This window comes from Diorhabda carinulata, chromosome 7 (genome assembly GCF_026250575.1).
Source record: "Diorhabda carinulata isolate Delta chromosome 7, icDioCari1.1, whole genome shotgun sequence".
NCBI lineage: Eukaryota > Metazoa > Arthropoda > Insecta > Coleoptera > Chrysomelidae > Diorhabda > Diorhabda carinulata.
Genome location: NC_079466.1, coordinates 1,939,393 through 1,954,927, shown reverse-complemented (window position 1 = coordinate 1,954,927; position 15,535 = coordinate 1,939,393). Strand labels below are relative to the sequence as shown.

Sequence of the window (15,535 nt, the reverse complement as noted above, 5' to 3'; positions counted from 1 at the left end):
ATTGTAAAAAAAATTGTATAATATTTTCTGAAATTGATTCGAGAACAGAATATCATTCAGATTATATATATTCAACAGTTCAGTGATCTATAAAAAGAACGTTCCTAGAAACTAATTTTTTGAAATTTCTAACACAAGGACTTTTCATATTCTATTGGTTTTAAAATAATTTATTGTAAACTTCTTAAGTGGATAACTCCCTGCTCAATAATAATTATTATATTTGAACAGATCGTTGTAGGCTGAGTTTCGAATTTGAAATTTTTACCCAAAATTAGAAACTGGTAAAAATCTTGTTCTGGGCTAGGATTCACAATGAACTGATAAGTGAACTCATTACTCCAGGATCTGTTCCGAAAAATCGATTTCTAATAGCCAAAGAGCTTATACAGTATAAGCTCTTGATAATAGCCTCCATAAATCAAGGACACTTATCTAAAACTGTCATTATAATCTTGTCAAATGTCATATTAAAACACCTTTGGCAAAAATATAAACAAGACCAAGTTAGATTTATGTGAAATACTTTTTTTTAATTGTAAAAATCGCTATTTAAAATGGCTGGGTGCGTACCTTGCTTCGTAATTCCATTACTTCTTTTCATTTTCCACCGTTACATACAACCAATAATATTGAAATTTTGGAATCCTTGGGAGAAATCTACCATCAAGCAAGATGGAGAAAAAGAAAATTGTACATTCAACTGCGATTGCAAGTGGATGAAAAAAACAAAACCAGAAGAGAAGATAGATGAACCGATCAATGTTGAGGATAAAATAAAAGCTTCTTGAAACAATATGTAGTAAAATTAACATTTATTTGAATTTTGGACTTTATGTACATATATTTCTGTTATAAGTTTGTAGTATTAATTAAATGTAATTTATATATTTTTATGACCAGTTAAACATTAGAAATGACTTGTATTTGTGTTGTATTTTGTAGTTATGTGATTAATAGTATATATTGTTAAATTTCGTTGTCAAGTAAGTTTCACTTTGTTGAGTAAATCTAGGTAAAGAACAAGAACACTGTTGGATTACACATATTAGGTTAAACATAATTCCTTATACCTGCATTTTGATTGATGTATAAAATAAATATTTTGATAAAGCTCGAAATATTTTACCTGTTGTTTAAAACTAATTTTTCATCAAAATAGAACTAAAAAACTATTTTTAAAGAAAACAAAAAGGTTTAAGAAGCAACGATATTATTGGAAAGCAATATGCCTCAATTAGTATTTAGACTTTTGTTTCCGATTTAGTCTCCTGTCCATACCCAATGTTCCAATGTATGTTCAACATTGGAGAAAATGCTAGATGCAGTGCTGCAACTACTCAATGAGTCCAACATTGGACAAAGGCTGGAACCTTAGCTAAACCTACCTGAAGAAATGAAAACTTGACAAAAAAGTAATGACAAGCATACAACAAGGTAGTTGTACCAAAAGTAATAGTTCTAACCTCGTTCCAATGTTGGGTACTCCTTTAACGCTGGTTAAAAAAATGAATTCTCAACGCCAACGTTGTAAATAAAACATTCGTCGAATGACATCTATACTACGACTACACGATGCGTCCAACGTTGGAAGCATTGGACGCATCGTGTGGTACCGTCTTAAACTGGCCGATCTGAGTGAATTACACAATAAACGCTAGAGGCTGCCCGACGATTTGAGGACTCGTTCTTTCCATGCATTTTTTTGTACTCTATTAAGCATTTATATAAATAAACGGCCTAGATATGTACATTATGTCAACATTTGTGGAAAACCATTAAAAATTGTGTGTTGATTGTATAAAGCTATTTATTTATACAAAATGACTGAGATAGAGAAAATGACTGTATTTTTACTAAACAACTTATCAATAATATCACTTTTACACATTACATACGGAAATATTTTATAATAGTATATACGTGGTATTTTTTAATTTAAATGGCAAGAAAATTATGAGTAATATAAAATTTAAAGAAAGTACACAAAAAATCATTGATCATTTTAGGTTATCATAAAAAACAATTCTTATAAAATATTCATAAAAAATAATGATAGATAAACTATTTCTTAGTCTGAGTATGGATCTGAATATGTCACTCACTTTTATATTTAAAAATATGGATCTTTATTGTAGTTATAATTTTTTGAAATCTACAAGCTACTGTGAGATTCTGCACGTATTATAACGTAGATGACAACAAAGATATGTCTGAGTATTGCCGAAGTAGAAGTTGAATTTGAACGAGATGGTTTTGGTGATATGGAAAATATAGATTTGGTAGGCGTCGTTATGGTTCCACCAGAACATGGTAGAACAGAAAAAAAGAGAACGAACAGACTTTGCACCAAAATGGACGTGGTGCAAAATATTGATTCTGAGTAAACTAAAGTTGAAAAGCTATATGAAGAACTTGATGAACTTTCACCACCTGATCTATTCGAAAAAAATTTTGACAACTATTTTATCAACATGTTCGCTATACAAAAAGTGTAGAGAACGACTTCAATTTTCATATAGAAATTGAGGATGTCAAAAGTTTTATTGATCTAGCCTTACTCTACCTTCTGAGGAATTTTATTGGTCTAGACCTACCAATTGTGCAAAGAGCAATGTCAACCATGTATCTACTTGAAAATAAGGTCAGTAAAGATCAACAAAGTCTTTCAACAGTGGGTAGTTTTTTTCACAAACCTCTCCTTTGATGAAAAACTTGTTTAATATTATGTCCATAAGAAACTGAAACAATTCATATGTGGTAAATTATTGGTTTACTAAGGTACATGCGATAGTGACATCTTTACAGATAGAGATTATTCAATTTTCTTTGTTTCAGATCATTACAAAGGCTGGAATCATGTCAACCAAAATGCAACGTTTTTTTTGTAGCCCCCACTTCACCAGCCTGTAATTTGTAGAATTTCTAATTTTTTTAGTTACAATCTTATAAAAAATGAATGGTAAAATGATTTTCATTTTTTTCAATTTTATTTTGAAGAATGCCTAAAATTTAGGCTTCTAGACCAGAACGCCCCCTTAAAGAAACTAAGCAGGTAATAGAAGAAAATTTTATTTTCTTTTTTTTTGTGAACAAACATAATTTAAAAAAACTTTTACACAAGTGAATCTCTACAAAATAAAAGTAACACAATGAAACAAAATTCCACTGTAATACACAAAAAATATATAAACCAAGAAGATTCCTATAGTAATATATTCTATCCAACAGCCCGTTAGTTGTTCCTTCAGTAGGTAATAGTGAAAGGTATTAACACTGGAAGTTCTAAAAAAAATAAAGATGCCAATTATCAGGAAAATGGTTGTGAATTTGAATTTTCAAACCTTTTTGTCTAACCGTTAAACCAATTTTGGTACTCGACGTTTGAGTTCGTAAACCGCTAGATAAACGTTAGTAATCACCAAACGGTATTTTTGGCTGTTCGTTCTGGCCGCAAATTCAAATGGCAGTCCATGACGAAAAATTTGCCGGAAAAACTGATAAGGTACATGCGTGAAAGTTTTTTCATACTACTGTAGGAACTTGGACTAAGCGCGGTGCAATAGTGCCAGAAATGTAACTGGTTGGAAAACCCCCGCCAGGAGCGACTCGAAATTCCGGAAAATCCATATCGGAAAACCGACAAGTTACACGCGTGAAACTTTTTTCATATTTTTCTGAGGACCTCAACTAAAAGCGGTGCTGTAATGCCAGAAATCTGGCGATTGAAAGTACAGAAAATTCATACGAAAAAAAAAATGATATGCCAGAAATATCGTTTGGTGATAAAATAACTTCTATCTAGCGGTTAACGAAATCAAACGTCGTGTACCAAATCGATGCGTCCAAAAACTACCAAATTATGAATTCAAAAAAAATTTATGGTAATGAGAATATGACTTGTAACTAACCGAAGATACTTGTTCGATCTGATATTTTTGTGATACACTTTAGTCTCTTAGCAAGGGAGGGTAGGAGAGAGAAAGAAGAGTACTAAAGAATCAGATGAATAATGACTGAGGAGAGAAAAAGATGTGAAGTATGAAAGATATGGGTAAAAGGAAAATAGATAAAAGAACGGAAGGGAAGGAACAGAAAATAAACATGATATCAAAATGATCAAATTATTATCTACTTTTTCAGATCAAATAAGTAATTCTAAACGAGGATGTATTAATTAAAAGAAAAAAGATGTCCACCGAAATTGTGAAAATCGAAAAATTGGAATATCGAGCCATCATCAAGTTAATACCCTTGGTGATCAAAGTCCTTCGTAAGTGACCGTGAGCTTTAAAAGAGGTAAATTTTCCATTGAAGATAATAACCGATCGGGAAGGTCAGTTTCTTTGTCAACCCCCGAAAATATCGATGCAGTTCATGACATGATTTTATCAGATAGTCGAATTGGGCTAAAGCGGATATCTGAAGCACTGAATATTTCATACGAACTCATTCATCATATAGTTCACGTCAATTTGGACATGAGAAAAATTGTTGCAAAATGGATCCCCAAATGTTTGAATGTTGACCAAAAGTGTGCAAGGGTAGAAGCATCGCGTTCGATTGAGCTCGATTTGAAAACGATGTAGACTTCTTAAACCGAATTGTTACTATGGATGTGACTTGGGTACATTTCTACGATCCAGAAACAAAGCATCAACCGATGAAATGCTGACACTCTGGTTCTCCAAGACCTAAGATGTTTCGTGTCCAAAAACCTGCTGGAAAAGTTCTTGCTTCAGTTTTTTGGGATTGCCATGGAGTAATTATGATTGATTTTTTGGATAAGGGTAGAACAATAACTGAAGATTACTATGTGACATTGCTGACCACTGTATGGGAAAAAATTGAAAAGAAAAGACGCCGAAAGGTATCCAAAGGTGTTTTGTTTTTGCCGGACAACGCCCCTGCACACAAATCTTATGTTGTCATGCAAAAAATTCGTGATTTCGGGTTTGAAGTACTAGATTTGGCTCCGTCCGATTATCATCTCTTTCCTCAACTGAAAAAAAGTTTAAAAGGTCTAAATTATAATTCATAGCATTTACCAGTAAAAAATGCATGGACTAATTCTGTGATACAGATAAATAAAATGTATGACTTTAACATTCTGAAGTCAATCCAGAACAATAGCTATAAGGAAGGATTGATTCTGAAGCTTCTCTTTGTGGTTTTTGATCAAGAATATGATACAATTAGTAGAAAACATGTGTTCGAGGCACTAGCAACACTCGGAGTACCAAGAAAAAACATTTGATAGAAATGCCTATTGGAAAATAAATTATGAAACAAAAAGAGGTTTAATGCAAGGAGATCCACAATCAACAGTGCTCTTCAACCTTTTAGTAGAAATGATCCCGAAAAGTAGTGGTATTACACCCTTAAAAACATCCCATCCCAAATTTCCCCCCCTTAATTTGGGGAGAAAACCTGTAAGTTGAAAACCCTACTGTATGGTTAAGCTGAGATGGGATATGTTGGGAGATCCTTTTAATGGGAGAAGAAGCGAAAAAGAAAAGAGAGCGTCCACAGAAAAAAATGGATAGAAATATCTAGAGAAAATCTAGAAATATAGAACTGGCGTGAAGCAGCCATGAATAAAGGTAAGGAAGTGGTAGAGGTTCTCTAAGCCTTAGGTCTATAAGGCCTGTCGAGCTGTTTAATATACATTTACTTTAACAGCTAATACTAATAAGAAACTGTTGTTCGATAATAATAGATATATTTTCTTCATTATAATTGCAAAATACCAAAATATTTCATCATCATTTTAAACTTTAACTTACCTTCGTATCCTTCTTCATTTTGATGTTTGTCAGTTATGTGTTTTTTCAGAAGAAACCGCTTGCTAGTAATAAAATAACATTTGCTGCATTCAAAACCTTTCTTCTCGGGTTTAGCGTGCCAGTCTGCATGACGATCTGCTGAATATTGATATTTCGTTTCAAAGTTACATATGTTGCATTTGTACATTGTTTCTTTGAGACGTTTTTGTATCCTGTAAGCAACTTTGATCGATAATGTATTGAAGAAACAGAATTCATTGATTAACCAATATATAAATTATGTATTAGTTTGATAGTCATCAAATAATAACATTATGAGATTTTTGGTGCATATTTTTGAAAGGTGGAAACCTTGCTTTCAATTTATAATAGCAAGACTTCAGCTTGGTATTTAGATATATGACATACAATTAAAAAAATCAGGGTTCTTACAGACTTTTCAAAAAACATTCAAGGACAAAATCATGACTTCAAGAACCTTATTTTATTAAACTTATTACTTTTGATACACTTATCAATAAATATAATATACAGGGTGTCTCGTGACCTGTTGCAAAAAATTTGGTAGTGAGTAGATGACGTGAAAATAATACTCTTAGATAAAAAAAATTCCAATACGAATTATAGGCCTTTGAAGTTGCGCAATCAGAACTTATATTTAAGTATATTTTCTGAATTATACGAGGATATATTGAAAAATTCTTAACCTACTATAGAACCAAACAAAATTTCGATGTCAAAATATTTTATTACTCAACATATTCTCCCCTTAACTGGATACATTTATTACAGCGAAACTGCACGTCTCTAGACCTTTCATAAACAATGTTTCTTTTTGCTATGCCAACCAGACCTCTACAGCTTTTATTACCTCCTCGTTGGAAGAAAATTTACGACCTTTTAAACTTTTTTTCAGTTGAGGAAAGAGATGATAATCGGACGGAGCCAAATCTAGTACTTCAAACCCGAAATCACGAATTTTTTGCATGACAACATAAGATTTGTGTGCAGGGGCGTTGTCCGGCAAAAACAAAACACCTTTGGATACCTTTCCGCGACTTTTCACTTCAATTTTTTCCCGTAGAGTGGTCAGTAATGTCGAATAGTAATCTCCAGTTATTGTTCTACTCTTATCCAAAAAATCAATCATGATTACTCTATGGCAATCCCAAAAAACTGAAGCAAGAACTTTTCCAGCAGGTTTTTGGACACGGAACTTCTTAGGTCTTGGAGAACCAGAGTGTCGCTATTACATCGATCGTTGCTTTGTTTCTGGACTGTAAAAATGTACCCAAGTCTCATCCATAGTAACAGTTCGGTTTCGAGCACAATCGAATGCGATGCTTCTACCCAGAAATTGGAGTTCCCGATCGGTCATCATTTTCAATGGAAAATTTACTCCTTTTGAAGCTTGCAGTTCATCTTTTTTCTTTTAATTTATTGCGTAACTCTGGTTTACTTTTTTGGCGTCAAATTTTACACTGACACTTCTACTAAATTATTGTTTGTTGCTATGGTAACGCAATATATTGTTTATGCATGGAACTAAACTAACTAGATATCAATACATCCCCGTACATTCGACCATTATGAAATTTTTATGGATGATTACGTATGTCCATGTAGTGTGTTTGACGGAATAAATAATTTTACACTACTATCTGAAGACCAGGGGCGGTAGATGCCTAATGGTTAACAAACCATCACTTTAATAGGCTCAACCTGTATAATCTAAATATAGTAAAATGAATTTTTCCATAGAATTTCTAACAAAAAAGTACTATTTGTTTAACATGATAAAATTTATGGTTTGTCTCTTTATGGTGAATTGTTACCTTGGCATGTTCAACGATCTAGAAATCTACATATATCTCCTAAAGTTAAATTTCATCGAGTTGAACAAAAAGTACCTTTTTGTTAAGATATCAATTGGAAAATTCATTTTTGCTTTTTAGATTGTACAGGTTGTCCCTGTAAAAGTTACGGATTTTTAACCATTGGACATGAGCCGCCTCTGGCCTTTGGATAGTAGTGTAGAATTATTTATTCCGTCAAACTCACTACATGGACATCCATTAAAAATTCGTAGCGTTCGAATGTATAATTTAGAAAATATACTTAAAATGAATATAAAAAAAATTGTGCGATGTTTTGAGAAATGAAGATCAACGTAGCGTGAAGGTAGCACAGAATTCAAAAATTTCAATCAAATATTATTCGAATTATATTGAAGAAAATAAAAAAGAAGTTAAGTTTTTTGTTTTATAATGTTTCAAGGGCCTAGGACGGTCCGACCAAACTCTAAAAGAAATTCAATACGGTCCCTTTGGCAGTGGAGAAGGTTGTTCAGTCCATAAGACGGCTCTGGGCTGTGGGGAAAGTTCAGTTGCGAGCCTATGGACCGCACCAAGGCTCAATGTGTGATTACATATCTTCTCCAGGTGGAAAATAGTTTGTAGACTGCTTCGAGAATGTGCGACGAGCGCCACCGTGTCGCTGGATTTCTGCTCCAGAGAACTACACCCTTACAGTAGAGGACACAAAGCCGGCCTTCTCTAATAAATCAATTCAATATCAATTAATTGTGTGTAATGTAGTGTTTAAATCAATTGGAGTTAAGAAAATATATTACCTCAAATTTATTATGATAAATTGTAAGTAAAAAACATTACAACATGCAATAATGTATAAAAATTAAGTTACCTTTTATAAGAACTCGTATCTTCTTTAATTGCATTAGTATTATTTGTTCCATTTTGGAATATCTGGTTTATTATTTTCCTTTTTGACTCAACAGAATGTCGATCAACTTTCCAGATTTCTGGCAAATCCATTCTTTCCAGTAAAGGTATAGGAAGTGATTCACAATCGGAATCAGTTCCTGACGGAGGCATATCCACAAACTGTTCCATTTTATTATCCGTTGAAGGTACTGGGACTGTACTTGCCACGAATGAAAATGGAGTAACTAGAATAAATAAAAGTGAATAATACCGATAATCATTGGATTACTTTAAGAGATCACTAGAGGGGAAATAAACTAGATTAGTTATTATTATTGCTTACCATCACAAACATAATTATCAGATTCTTCATTTGAACATTCTGGATGAAACTCATTAAAAATATTTTCCGTTTTTCGTTTCTTTACTGTAAAGTTATTTTTTGTGGACGATTTAAGTGGTTTAATTGTATTTCGTTTTTGTTTCAAAAGTGTGGTTAATCGACTATGAATCGAGGAAATTTTTAAGGGGTTTTCGGGGAAATGATTAAACCATTTCTCTTGAATAATCTTCCAAGGGCTGTAAGTTAGAATAGAATTAGCAAGAATTAAATTGATTTTGATTAATATTAAAAGACTACATATACAATTTATGTTATAATTTTATAGAAACTCATTTTGTGGTAATTAACTATTTTTTACCTTGAAGCTATATTTGTGCTTGTGACTTCATAGTAAAATTTTAGTAAAAATTTATCATCCTTAGCAGTAAAAGTATATCTGGTACGTTTAGGCAGAACTACATCTACAAACGTTGAAAATTTTTTACTGAAGTACAAATTAACATTATACTCGATGTTTTGTTGTGTCTTAATAACTTTAGATCAAAATAATATTTAAAAATATTATCCAAGCAAATTTGACAGATAGGAAACAATAAAAAATTGATTCTTTAAGAATTATTGTCATAAAATATTTGAATCAATAATTTGAGAAACAAACACCTCATGTCCATTTTTGATCACAATTGAGTAAAACATATATAATTGTTAGCAAAAGTTCAATCACTATAATAAACATGAAGGCAAAGTTGAAAAAGCTTTAGACTCAATGAACAAACTTTTGATTTGAAAAAACAGGCAACAGGTTCACTAGAACTTTCAAAAATTAGTGCCTACTCCCAAATAAGTGTATCTATATCAACAAAACGAATCAGTTCAAAAAGTCGATATACCTGCAGACATTGTCGGTGAATTTTATTCAAAAATGTATGACTAGTCAACTATTGATATGGATAACATAAAACTGTTCTAACATTGTTCAAACATTGTTTGGAAAATGTGAATCTATAATTTCTTCTCTAGAGCTCTTTATGCACTTTTGAGCATCAAAGTATTGAGATTTCAATTTTGATTCTCCTTTTTTTCCAGTTTTTTCACTCTTTCCAATCTTTTGAGCATTCATTTGCTGTATTGTTTTCCCCTTCTTGTGCTAACTTTTCCTGCGTCTCTCTTTCCCTCATTTCTTATATCTTTTTGCTTTTGTCAATTTTCTTAAACATCTTACAACTATTTTCTTTCCTATTGCTTTCTGTTTAAGCTTCTTCATTCCTCTTCATTTTCCTTAGTTGTTTCATATCTATTCTACTCTGTGTCCTCTAGTTCATTACCCAATCTTTGTTCTTTCCTTTTTTCTAGACTATTTACTATTTTTTCAATACCTTGAGATTTTGTTTTTTATGCCATATTTTCTTGTTTTATTTGTTTATAGGTTATTTTATTTCTTGTCTGTATTCTTCCCTCATTTCTATTACTGTTATTGATAAGCTTTTTTTCCTATTCCTATCATCACATGAACATCCTATTTGTGACTTGAAAAATAAAATACCAATTTTTATAAATAATTTGGACAGTTTTACCTTTGGATTTATTCATATTTTGCCGTTTCTACTGATCTCTAAGATTGTATACCTTAGTTCACAATAAATTATACAAATTTCTTTCCAAACAAATAAACTTTCAACTTTACAATATGAGAACTAAATTCCTCTTAATATCCTTGATTGTTTTAATGACAAAGAATTCTTGAAAGACATTATTTTAAGCAAAGAAAATTTAATGTACTAGTATTAAAGTGAAGAAAAGTGTTTTATAAACATTAAAAACATTTCTGGAATCGAATTTGTTAGTTTGCTAATTAGACTATCGATATTGAATGATGAAAGAACTGTGTAAGAAGATTTAATAATATTTAGGAACATTGAGGAAAAATGATAGGAATTATCAGTGAAAAATTTCAATTATAATATTGGATTGCTGTTGTAATATTCTAAAAATTCATCATCATAATAGTATATTTCTCTTTAGTAACTGTTCATGTAAAGACATTTGAGTATTTAGTTCACAATATATAACACTGTCATACAAGTTTTATTAAATTACTTCTATTTCTGTAAGAATTTAATAAAAATCCATCTTCTTCGTCTGAACAATACTTAAATGTGTAAATCGGAATAAAGAACTTTTGAACAATACTTGCTGTCTTATGCTACCACCTCCTCACCCTGCTTGTAAATCCACCACTGATTTCAAACCTCATTAAACATTATTTAGTCAGTCCTTTGAGAAATATGTCCAACAACGTTTATAATTTTTTTAAATATCCAAATAAAAACAATGAAATTTTATTTTCATAGAAATGGCTGTAGAAACGTATAGAAAAATTTGATAAAATATACGATGTTGAATTATGGATCAGCTGGGTTTTTTGGACTTCCACAAAGCTCACCAAACTCCTGTAGAAACATAAATATATGATGTTGAATAATGGACCAGCAGGGTTTTTTAGACATCTCAAAAGCTCACCAAACTCTTGTAGAAACATAAAAAAAATCAAAAAATATATGATGTTGAATAATTGACAAGCTAGGTTTTTTTAGACTTCCGAGATCTCACTAAGCTCCTTAAGAAACATAGAAAAATTACAAAAAATATATGATTTCTAATTATGGACTAGCTGGGTTGTTGGTAGTTCTCAAAATTTCATTCATTTGGAAAAACATCAACAGTACAAAAACTCATAACAACCACAAAACCTATAGTGAACTATAATTGAAGTATACAAAAAGTTTACAAAATTAAAACTATACATACCACTATGTTCTGTTTCTATAAATGTCGGATTCTCTTTGATTGTGTGATTATTATACCTTTTCATGTCATTCCTCCTTAAAGAACGTCTTCCAATATTCTCCCGATTATCACAAAAATCTTTGTTTTTTATTATTTCATTTATATCAGAATAAAAGTATTGGCTCATACTTTTCAAAATTTCTTCATTTATGGTATTATTTGAAATATTGAATTGTATTAAATAGGCTTGAATCTTGTTATTAGTTTCTAAGTAATTTTTTTTGAAACTATAACAAACTTGAATACTTTCCCAGCATTGCAGGCACATAACTGGTTGTTGAAAGAGATCACACTTCTAAAATTTGATACATTCTCAGATTTTTTTTTAACATCCGATAGAAGTTTACTTACCAAGGTTATATTGCAAAATTGAAACATATTCTGTATTAAATCGTGTCTCAAAATATTAGTGTCATTTTCATAAAGAAATATTTTGGGAAAATATATAATTCGTAGACATATCCGGCAGGGGTGAATATTTTTCGTTTTGATTTCTATTTCACTAGTTGTTTCTAGCAAATTTATCAAATCTATTTCATTACCCTTGGAGTTTCTAATTTTAAGTTTAATTTTTTCGTCAGTTTTGTTTAGGATATACTTTAAATTTTTTAGGGTGTGAATATTACATAAGCAAGTTTCACATAGTTGGAATACCGAATGTTTTAAACAGGGATTCTAAAAGATAATACATTATCTACAGATTAAGGATATAATATAGATATACCAATATTTTAGTACTAAAATTTTGATACCTTTTACAATTATCTAATTATTTGTCTAAAATACCGAATATTCCATGGTTATGGAGTTGTTATAATGTTGAATGAAAACTAGTTTCTCAAGCATGCTACATCATCGTCGTTAATTATAAATGTAAATACATACCATTGAAGGAAGAAATTTCTTTAAAATATTTATAATATCCGATGGATTTGAAATATTTTGGCTTTCGGCTTTTAAACATAACCTACATATATCCATGTTTTTTAGTTATAAAATATAGTAACTCTTTGAATAAGTCTGCTTTGTTAAAAATTGCCAATAGTATCACTTTTGTAGTTTACTACTGTCGTTGTATATTGCAATCGATTTTTCTGATATTTACTTCTTCAACGGTTCAAAATAGTATTTTGATAACATAATTATTTGTCATTGTATGAATATTCTAAGGGTTCCAAAAGAAAATTTCTTCTTAAATCATAAATGTCATTGATTCAACGTTGACACCAGTTAATAGATGTCACCCGATACATTAAAATTCGAAAATTGCCGAAATTGTTGCAAAAATAGATTAACATTTATGAAAATATGCAAAAAATCGTTTATTCAGTTATGGAAAGTAAACAACCAATTGACATTGAACGTGTGTACTAATGATGAGGACCAAAAAGTTCATTCTATTATTTCTTTCATTCGATTTAAAAAGCTTTGGTTTCGATATCATATCTATTGTATATAAATGGTAGAGAGAAGGAGAACAAACTGTGTGTATAAAAAAGTGTCCGTCGAAATGTGTTAAATACGGGTAGTATTGGCATCAGGGTAAACATCAGTGCCATTGTGGAAGATTTTTGAATTGTCATTTATCGTCTAGAGCTGGACACTTTTTTAACATTTCTCCCATATAAGATAATTCTCTTCTTCTCTACCCTCGACAATCCATTACCAATAGGTTTGTTCCAACCTGCTATTCTGGACTGCTCTTGGAAGCCTTTAAATGAAATTTTCTGCGCAATCTCCGTTTATGCACGTTCTTCAAATAGTACATGATATCAACCAACTATCGAAAAGACCGTTCCGGAAACGGTTCACAAACAATACCTAAATCGGTTAGAACACAAAACAGAATCGTTCGTATAACCGTAACCGTCCGGTTGGAGCACGTAATTTCTATTGCGCAGAATCGTCACCGTACCAAGGGAGGTTTTTGATGGGTTGGAACGAACATAATGTTTCGTTAGCGGTTTGTTTAGGTTACCGATAAAATAACTGTTATTTTTTTAAGGAATGCTTTAAACAATATCCAGCACAACGATTCCATATAAATCTTATCGATATGAAATCTACTGAATTAACTACCTAACCTACCGATTTTATTGAGATTCGTAGAAAAAATAAAGGACTTCAAATAAAAGTTATGACACATGAAAATACTAACGAAAAGAGATCTTTGACTCACAACATCTGTCCATTTGGTCAAGAATTGATGATATCGTGTGTTTACGACTTGCTTTTAATGGAAAAAAGATTTACAGCTTTTATTTAAGAGTTTATTTTCATTACAATTTAAAAATAGTAGACGAAATTGTACTACATTTGGTGGAAATGGCTTTGAGTCAATAAAAAAGGTAGATAGGAATGCTTTTAATGGGTGGGCTACAAATCGTGACGATTATTAATTAGTTGAGATAAGGATGCGTCAGCTCGGGACGGGGATAGTTCAGGTAAACGAAAAGGTAGTCCGACTACATAATACAACTCGTGATGGAATCATTAGAAAATTATATGGAATTTACTACATAATACACTGTGTAAAACTGGAAAATCCAAGAAATAAAATCCTGATTTTCTAAATCCCTCAAGTTAGGTTAGGTTAGGGTAGGTTACGTAACCTAAATTCTCAATTTTATAAATAATGCAAATCTTCTAAAAACTGACCAAGGAGAATGTTTTTACTTGACAATGGTCTTCGAATCGAAATCATTGATTGCGTATTGGTTATTTGTTGCCGTAACCAATTATTAAAAAGGTAGCCCCAGCATTTTCCAACCTAACAAAGAAAAAAGCCTATATACACTTAGTCCAGTGATACTTTAGCCTTCTTACAACCTTCAAATAAAAGTTCTCTCGCAAATAGAAGTTTGCATATATGATAACGCCCTTGTCCGACAGGGCCGGATTAAGCTAGGAGCTTGGGGGGGGATATTGCCCCGGGCCCCAGCTCCAAGAGGGCCCCATCATTTGGAAATCATTCTGTATTTTTTGATGTGTTGTAATCCTTAGTGACTTTTTCCTGTTTTTTAATTTTGAAGCTTCAATTGCAGAAAGGAGCTTTTCATCTGACAGCAGGGCCGGATTAAGGTTTATAAGGCCCAGGGCTAAAATAATGACGGGGCCCCTTAAGGAATTCGAACACCCGGAAAAATTCACAAAATAATATCAATACGTTAGATTTGTGGTATCAATAGGTACATCGTAAAATACAGAATGATTTCCAAATGATGGGGCCCTCTTGGACCTGGTGCCTGGGGCTATAGCCCCCCCCAAGCCGGCCCTGACAATGTTGTTGATAAATATGTTGTAAAGAACTTGTTTATTCAAATATACATTTCAAAATCGAATCGTATCAATTGATAAGTTATTAATAAAGTAAAAAAATTAATAGTAATGTAAAATATTTCAAAATTTAATATGGGACTAGTCATAATCATAATTTTCTAGTTTAAACTGAGAATCTTGGAAGTTTTGAGTATGTCGTTACCACAAAACTTAGGTTCACTAAAATTACCATGAAATTGTGGCTATATGCAGTGGAATGCATCGAAATTATTCTTAACCTAGACATATAGCACTGGTAAACCGGTTTTGATCCCCAGGGAGTAATATACTATTAGAATTAAAACAGTGGCGCGGGTATTTCGAATACTAGATGTTTAGTACTTCATAAATCGAAGATTAAATTTTTATCTCTTCATGTATCGTCTTTTATAATTTATAAAATTAAGCTACAATAAAATAGGGATATAGTTGGATGTGTTTTTACAGACGATTTGATTTTGAAGATTAAAATGAAGAGGAATTGAAATATAATTTACTAACATGAAAATAGGCATTAA

General features: G+C 31.5%; 1 protein-coding gene across 1 annotated transcript; it reads right to left on the bottom strand.

Annotated features, from left to right (window-relative positions):
- Positions 1-3,056: 3,056 nt before the first annotated feature.
- Positions 3,057-13,034, bottom strand: LOC130896150 (uncharacterized). The gene is made up of 8 exons (XM_057803978.1): positions 12,585-13,034; positions 12,051-12,374; positions 11,661-11,994; positions 9,211-9,313; positions 8,853-9,088; positions 8,490-8,754; positions 5,787-5,998; positions 3,057-3,285 (listed from the first exon to the last, which is right to left on the bottom strand). The coding sequence occupies exons 1-8, from the start codon at positions 12,678-12,680 to the stop codon at positions 3,248-3,250; spliced, it is 1,608 nt and encodes a 535-aa protein (XP_057659961.1). The 5' UTR covers positions 12,681-13,034; the 3' UTR covers positions 3,057-3,247.
- Positions 13,035-15,535: the final 2,501 nt, after the last annotated feature.